The sequence below is a fragment of the Populus trichocarpa genome, chromosome 7 (genome assembly GCF_000002775.5).
Source record: "Populus trichocarpa isolate Nisqually-1 chromosome 7, P.trichocarpa_v4.1, whole genome shotgun sequence".
NCBI lineage: Eukaryota > Viridiplantae > Streptophyta > Magnoliopsida > Malpighiales > Salicaceae > Populus > Populus trichocarpa.
The window spans coordinates 6,440,927-6,449,591 of NC_037291.2; the positions used below are offsets into that span (position 1 = coordinate 6,440,927).

At 37.8% G+C, this 8,665-nt stretch overlaps 1 protein-coding gene across 1 annotated transcript; it reads left to right on the top strand.

The window, feature by feature from the left end:
- The first annotated feature begins 1,248 nt into the window (after positions 1-1,248).
- On the top strand, positions 1,249-7,749 carry LOC7483104 (phospholipase D delta). The gene is made up of 10 exons (XM_024605653.2): positions 1,249-2,523; positions 2,896-3,012; positions 3,256-3,450; positions 3,811-4,116; positions 4,225-4,293; positions 4,378-4,525; positions 5,068-5,216; positions 5,907-6,059; positions 6,900-7,100; positions 7,200-7,749. The coding sequence occupies exons 1-10, from the start codon at positions 1,555-1,557 to the stop codon at positions 7,494-7,496; spliced, it is 2,604 nt and encodes an 867-aa protein (XP_024461421.1). The 5' UTR covers positions 1,249-1,554; the 3' UTR covers positions 7,497-7,749.
- Positions 7,750-8,665: the final 916 nt, after the last annotated feature.

Sequence of the window (8,665 nt, forward strand, 5' to 3'; positions counted from 1 at the left end):
CGCAATACACGCTCAAATTCACATTCTTGCAAAGCACAAATCTTGACTTGATTTCTCAAATAAATCAAGTCAGTACTATACATCAAATCCAAGGAAAGAATAAGAGGATTGTCATATTTTTTTAAACGAATATATTACATAGAGATTATACCCGGTCATATATTTAATAAAATTATATATTTATACCGGTGTGCTTTTATATATATATATAACAGCAGATTGTTTATTTACATAGTAAAACTCGGATTGTTTTAATTTATTCACGTGCTTAGGCTAGAGGACAACATGGCTGCCTGATAAAAACAGTTTGACAGAAGCAATGCCAAGAATTGCATGGATCATGCCCACAAGATAAAGAGACAAAATGACGTTAGGCATGTCAAAGAAAAGAAAAGAAAAGCTTTGGAGTATATACCACACGGGCGGGCTTCCATTACACTTCCTAATTTGGCATTTGCAAGATTTTATGCCTCTACTTTACTCCCACTTTTCATTTTCTTTCTGTGGCAGGGAGACCAATCTGTGTCCATGATGTTACTTGTTCTAAAATCTTTACCTCATCGTCCATTGATCCAACCTGTGTGTAGCAATATTTATCATCCCCGTCAGCAATTTAATTTCTTCCTACAACCAAGCAAAAACCGAGTTTTTTAGATATTCGGAGTCTTCCCCCCCCCCCCCCCCCCCCCCCCCCCGATTGAATCATGGTTCAATCGTTACATCTAGACCACTATTCATCATCAATTTATTTTTTATTTTCTTTCGGTTCTAAAAAATCATCTTTGAATCACGTTTCACGTATTAAATCAAGTCCTTGGGTGATCGAATCTTGATATACCATCCATGTCCTAACTTTCAAAACCAAGAAATAATGACGAAGTGAGAAGCAAAAGGGATTTGCTGCCCAAATCAGGAAATCCGGGATGGAAGTGGAACTGCGTTTTATGACACTCCCTAATGTTATCTTGAGAAGCTGAAAGGCCTTATGCAAATGCCGACTACTAATAAAATAATACTTTTTTAAATATGCTGGTAATAAAAAAGTATTATTTTAATAAAAAACTATTCTTAAACACAGCAGGCCCTAACACGGACGACGGCCGGGATATAATTCTTGTTCCATTCAGGCATTACGCTCACTCTTGTCTCTCTCGGCATGTCTTTATCCTCCGACTACCCGATTCAAATTTAAAAGAAAAATACCTCCTCCTTGAAATCTCATGGAAAATAAAATTTTATTGGAGAAAGCCAGGCCAGTCCTAAAATTAAATTATTACAAGTAGAAAGTTTAACGCTAAACCTTTTCAGTTCTCAACCCAAAAAAAGCCAGGCATTAAAATTAAAATTAATTACTAAAAAGACACCCAAACAGTCACGAGGTGTCACCTCTCATGTTACAAGCTAGCTTAGACTTCTTGTTGTCTCCTCCCTCAAAATTTCCTTCCTTTCTCTCCTCCTTCTTCGCCCTTCTCTTACTATAAAAGCATAAAATCCTCCATGTTCAGTTCTACCCTTTTTCACAATCTCTGAAAAACCCCATCAAAATAATAATTAATGGCTGAAAACTCCAGTCACAAGCAGCACATCTACCTTCACGGTGACCTGGACTTGTTCATAGTACAAGCCAGATCTTTACCAAACATGGATGTTATCTCCAAAAACATCCGCCAATGCTTCGGTGTTTGCACTCCTTCTTCCACCACCGTCACCACCACCACCACCACCACCAAATCCATCGGCCACCCGCACCACCACCCCAGTGATGCCGCCAAGAAAATCCGCAACCACCGTCACATAATCACAAGTGATGCATACGTGACAGTGACAGTGCCTCAGGTGACACTCGCCCGCACGCGCGTGTTGAAGAATGCAACAAGCCCCATTTGGGAGCAAAGGTTCAATATCCCATTAGCTCATCCTGTTAAAGATATTGAATTTCACGTCAAAGACAATGATTTGTTCGGTGCAGAGTTGATAGGGACTGCGAATATACCTGCATCAACTGTGGCGTTGGGGGAGGATATTAAGGGATGGTTTCCTATAATTGCTCCATCAGGGAAACCACCAAAGCCTGACACAGCTCTTTATTTGGAAATGAAATTCACACCTTTTGAGAAAAACCCTTTATACCGGAATGGATTTGGAGGCGATCCTGAAGTAAAAGGGGTGAGACATACTTATTTTCCGGTCCGAAAAGGTTGTCATGTGACACTGTATCAAGATGCTCATGGAAAGGATCATGACTTGCCTGAGATTGAGATTGATGGTGGGAAGGTTTATAAGCAAGAGAATTGTTGGGAGGATATTTGTTATGCAATATCCGAAGCTCATCATATGATTTATATTGTTGGTTGGTCTGTTTTTTGTAAGATTAAGTTGGTTAGAGAGCCAACCAGGCCATTGCCAAGAGGTGGGGATTTGACACTTGGGGAGTTGTTGAGGTATAAGAGTGAGGAAGGTGTGAGGGTTTTGTTGTTGGTTTGGGATGATAGGACTTCTCATGATAAATTTGGGATTGAAACTGTAAGTGAGGATTTTATTTTAATTGGTACTATTTAAGTTATATTATTATGTGGGTTTGTTTGGTTGTTTTTGCTATTATGTATAATGTTTGTTTTGTTTAGTTAATTTAGCTATCAATGGTCAAATAATTAAGTGATAATTGTTTAATTTAGGTGATTGTTGCCACTTCCTTTTAGTGGAAAGTTAAGGTCAGATTTTGTCAGAAAGCTTTAAAATTTAATGCCAATTTGTTCTGTGATGGTAGGGTACACATGGCACTTCTATTGGTAATTGTATATTTCTTTTTCTTTTTTTTTGTTTTTAGAGTAGTGATATTTGATAATGAAAGCTATCTGCAATAGTTTCATAACGTGAAGGCTATTTCGGATACAGGCAGGAGTTATGGCAACACATGATGAAGAAACCAGGAGGTTTTTCAAGCATTCATCTGTCACTTGTGTGTTGGCACCTCGATATGCCAGCAGTAAGCTCAGTTTTCTCAAACAACAGGCAAGCTTGATTTCATTGTTGTCTTATAAGAAACACATGCAGCTAGGTGTGTTGATCGTTTTATGAATGCACATCCTTTCATTAAATGGGTTCTTATTTTACATCTCTTTATACGTACAAATAATTATTGTTTGGAAAGTTTTGGTTGGTGGAACGAATTTGGTTGCTCAAACTCTGTTTGATTGGAGAGGTCATTTTTTTACTTTCTCTGAACAGTATATTGATGTGCAATGTTTTTTCCAGACTGTTGGAACAATCTTTACGCACCATCAGAAATGCGTTCTTGTGGACACACAAGCATATGGTAATAACAGGAAGATAACTGCATTTATAGGAGGCATTGATCTCTGTGATGGACGGTACGATACCCCAGAGCATCGATTGTTTCATGATCTCAACACTGTCTTCAAGGATGATTTCCACAATCCAACATTTTCTGTAAGCGATAAATGAATCAAACGACTAGTTTTTAGTTTCGGTTGCCTTTTGGTATCTGCTATTTCTATTCATATCAACAGTGCACAAATGGTGCTGTTTCAGTTTGTTTTCCATGGCAACATGCATTACTTTTTTCTTATCCATACAATGTACCTATAATTTCAATGTGACTTGATGTTTAGGTTGCAATGAACTCAATCCATCACTTACAAGTGATATTTTCTTTTTCTTTCCAAATTCCTGTTTATTTTGCTTTTGATATTCTTATACCTGATTCTTTTGCTACTGTCATGGTGTTTTTTTTTTATCCTTTCCCTTTTCACTTCTGTTGCCTTATCTCTCCTTTTTTGTGTATGAAAGGCTGGAACCAAGGCCCCAAGGCAACCCTGGCATGACTTGCATTGTAAAATTGATGGGCCTGCTGCATATGATGTTCTCATAAACTTTGAGCAGCGTTGGAGGAAGGCAACAAAGTGGACAGAATTGGGACTACATTTCAAAAGAACATCTCATTGGAGTGATGATTCATTAATAAAGATAGAAAGGATTTCTTGGATTCTAAGTCCTCCCCTTTCTAAAACAAAGGCTGGAACCACTATAGTTCCAGGGGACGATCCCACGGCTTTTGTTTCCAGCGAAGAAGACCCTGAGCACTGGCATGTCCAGGTTCATCACGTTTCTCTAACCTTTTGTTTAGTTAACAACCCTACCTTATTATCATCATTATCATTATTATCTCATTGACTCATGTTTTTACATATTTTGTTTTTGCAGATTTTTAGGTCCATTGACTCAGGATCATTGAAAGGATTTCCCAAAACTATTGATGAGTGTCAGGCTAAGGTTTACAGCAAGTTGAACATTTTATTTTCTGTTTTTCTTTTCATATAAGCTAAAGTTAGCATAACTTTATTCTTTGTGTTCCAGAACCTAGTTGTTGCAAAGGATCTGGTTGTAGATAAAAGCATTCAAACAGCATACATACAAGCCATCAGATCTGCTCAGCATTTCATATATATTGAGAATCAGTATTTTCTTGGATCTTCATATGCGTGGCCATCATATAACGATGCAGGTCAGGATTACTTTATTTCATTATACCGTATCCATTTGTTTTTGTTTGTTTGATGATTCCTTTTTTGAGACCCATGGTGATGCAGCGTCTGTATGTACAAAATTTCGTGGATATTTGCATTTTAGGAATATATCTTGGGAGAGGTTCTTCAGCTTGATAAGATTTGAATTTTGGACCTCCCCAAATTCATGACATATCTTTTACCACTACCTATGACATGTTGGTCTCTTTACCTCGACAACTTAACTGTTTATATTCTACCAGTCATCAAAGTTGTGAAATGATATAACTTATATATGTATAATTTTTGAAGTTCAAATTCAATATTGCAATTCCAAAATTCAGGAACAGTTAATGTCTCGCAACTTCATTAGCCACTGTCATCATGACTGCTGTTTTGCTCACCATCGCTTCTTATGTCATTGTCAAGCTCTTTTGAATGTAACTTTTTGCGATTTCTATAGACAACAATCATGGCTATAACTACATGCCTTCATTTTACACAGTTGTTCTCAAGTTGTTTCCATTTTTATGATGTACAGGAGCTGATAATCTAATTCCAATGGAGTTGGCGTTAAAGATTGCTAGTAAAATTAGAGCCAAGGAGAGATTCGCAGTATATGTTGTTATACCATTGTGGCCGGAGGGTGATCCCAAGACTAACACCGTGCAAGAAATTCTCTTTTGGCAGGTAGTGTATTAATTAACTATGATGACTTGAAAGATCAATTCATTTGTACAAACATCGAGAATGAAACGGGCAGTATATTTGGAAGCCACTAACATTTTTATTATTCCTGAATCATGCCAGTCCTTGTGCACCTCTTATACACTTTGCCTCAATGAAATGGGGATAGATGCACCTTAAACAATCTTGGAGCCAGAATAAGTATCTAGTTGACAATCTTGGAGCCAGAATAAGTATCTAGTTGCAGTCTTTAAACACAAGAAGTATTTAATTTTCGGTTCCATTTCTATACCTTCAATTGGCAATTGTTCATGATAAGATGTTAAGGGAATTGCAGCTGAGAATGGCTATGCTGCTGCCTATACTGTTATTATCCTTCACATTGACATGACCATGGTTTTAAATACATAACATAGTAATTTTCATATTTCATTCCTTTTTATTCTTTACATTAATAAAAAGAACTGTTACTCAATTTCTTGCTGCATCTGAAAGCAGCTTTGTTACGAAGTTCTTAATATAAGTGCAAATTGATTGGGTGGTTATTGCCTTGAATTGTGAGTTGTTTTCTTTTAGCAATTTTGTCAGCCAGTTGGATTTGATTGTTGTGAGATGCCAAGGAATTTCTGTTGAAATATTGCAACAATACAAAGCATTTTTTCTCTCTAACTTTCGAAAGTTTATACTTTGCAGAGCCAGACAATGCAAGCAATGTATGAAAAAATTGCGCAGGAACTTAAATCAATGGATCTTGTAGATTCACATCCTCAAGACTACCTCAATTTCTATTGCATTGGTAAACGGGAAGAAATTCCCCAAGAATTGTCAAGTGATAATGGTGGATTGGTAATTATTTAATCCTTTCATGGTTTTTGAATTGTATCACCTGTTTTCTTTCTCTGTATAGATAAAATAGATGGTAGGCTGGCATGTGACGTCTATTATGGTTATAGCCGCCCCTGCACTTGCCTTCAAGTTTACACCTATAAATTGGTGTACGGGGTATTATATTGGCTATAACCCAATAGTTGCTTATAGGAACTAATATTTATGGCCATTGAAACTTTGAACTTTTGTTTAAATAAAGCCCAGTTCCATTTCCCAATTTTAATTGTCATAATAAAATGTCCACACAATGAAGCTATTAAATGGATGATTTTCCCTTTGAGATTTCGTTATAGCTCATACACTTTTTCCTTCGCTTGGAAGTGCATATGGATAGGTATCTGTGCTCCTGTCTGCCTCGTACTCTGGCAAATTCTGGATTATCCGGGCTGCACAGACTGCTGAGATTTTAAGTTTCTGGACATAGATTTATAAGGCTATTTTCCCTTTCATATCTATCTTGGTTTTTAATATTTTCTTGTGGCCTAAATGATAGGAGAATTTTCATTGTTTCTGTTTCTGAAAATGGCAAGGCAGATCTTCCATAACCTGCTTCTCCAAGGCGCTGTTAAACTTTATTTCGCTAAAAACAAAGTTGTCCTCTACTAATATACCCTTAAAAATTGACCTCATGAGATTCATTTTGGTTCCTTGCTTCTTTAAATGCTTTGTGGTAGATATTTAACACTGCTTTCAATCTTGTAGCAGTAGTGTTGGCTATCTTTGAAGTGTGATAGTTGAGGGTTTTTTTTTTCTACACTGAACTCCTAATAATGTTCATGATTATTACATTTCAATCAGATCTCCGAGGCTTTTAAATTTCAGCGGTTCATGATTTATGTCCATGCAAAGGGAATGATAGTGGATGATGAGTATGTGATAGTGGGATCTGCAAATATTAACCAGAGATCCATGGCTGGATCTAAAGACACTGAGATAGCTATGGGTTCATATCAACCCCATCATACATGGGTTACAAAGAAGAAACATCCACGTGGACAGGTTTGTTTGGTATTCTTAATGCTGTAGCAAAATTTTTATTTCTGGCCTCTTTTAGCTGTTGCTTAGGAGGTGGTCAGCATGACCAAATGTGCTTTGCAGGTTTATGGATATAGAATGTCACTATGGCGGGAGCATCTTGGTGAGGTAGATGAACTGTTCATGGAACCTGATAATTTGCTTTGTGTGAAGAGAGTAAATCACACTGCTGAGGAAAACTGGAAGAAATTCACAGATCCGAACTTCAAACTGTTGAAAGGACATCTTCTCAAGTATCCTTTGAAGGTAGATGCTGATGGGAAGGTAGGTCCCCTTCCTGGATCAGAGAATTTCCCAGATGTTGGTGGCAAGGTACTTGGAGCTCATTCTACCACAATTCCTGATGCGCTAACGACATAATCCCCATCCCTTCTCATGTTCTTACGAAGAAAATGTGCAGCATGTTTCTGGGTTTCTCAATTTGGTGAATTGGAGATGTGTTGCTAGGTGTTTTGTATTTTTAATTCAAATTCATGCCTTGGGGAAGCTCTAAGTTTGTGATGTCATGTCATTGTGCAAAGTGTGACCAGGTGAGATGTGGTTAGCATGCCCGGTTTATAAATTGCACTCAGATTGGAGAAAGTTAACAAAACTGCAGATAGCAAGTTCTACACGCTTGATTTCCCATGTACCATTTAAAAAATGGACTAATCACATTTCTACGCTCACCTTTTTTTCGACTCACCAAGCTCTCACTGTTTACCGATCAAGCTAGGAGCAACCAGTGGGTTTTGCTCAAAGCCTCCAATGATTATCTGGTGATGTACTACTGTGATTAGTGGTTTGACAAAGGTTCAAGACTGTATGTAGACTGTACATATGAGTTTCTACAAGGACCGATATTGTAATCCTTGCTTTAGTTAATAAATATATGTATGTATGCATGTATGATTACAATTATAATTACAATTACATTTCATTAGAAAAAAAAAGGGTATGATTACAATTATAAGTACAATTACATTTCATTAGAAGGGGGGGTTCCCTACTGTTCATTCTAGTGTGGAAGCAGACTTAGAAACAATGTGGATTTGCCTTCGTATGTGTTGGGGGAGAGTTGCGACAAAAGGTATTTGATGCTGGGTGGCATTGGTGGATGCGGTTGGGTCGAAGTTGTGCGTGAAACTGTTTGGGAGGAGGATGAATCAATGTGCATGGTTGGTTCCTTCCCGTGATTCAACTATAGCTGGGTGGGTGGCATCTGCCATGTGGTGGGCTCTCGATCAATTGACTCGGCTTGAGGCTAGGTTAGGGTTTTTGTGGTTGCTGTGTGACCATGCTAGATCAACGAGGATTGTTGGTGGCGGTAATACTTTAGGGATCTCATGACCTGTCTTGATTGACAGTAGCGGGTCTCCATTCCGCTTTAGGATTCAACAACCATCAATATACATCAATGTATGTTGCACTGATCATCCTTGGGAGTGCTGCTAGCATCCACTTGGTTGGCGTTCTTTGCCTTTTTTTGCTTGCCTGCACGGTCGATTATTGGTCTTGGGGTTGAAATGAGGAGGTCGTTTTTATGATAT

Coding starts and splice junctions, on each gene's coding strand:
- LOC7483104 (XM_024605653.2), top strand. CDS start 1,555: ATGGCTGAAAACTCCAGTCACAAGCAGCACATCTACCTTCACGGTGAC. Junction 3,013..3,255: donor TCAGTTTTCTCAAACAACAG/GCAAGCTTGATT, acceptor TGTTTTTTCCAG/ACTGTTGGAACAATCTTTAC. Junction 3,451..3,810: donor TCCACAATCCAACATTTTCT/GTAAGCGATAAA, acceptor TGTGTATGAAAG/GCTGGAACCAAGGCCCCAAG.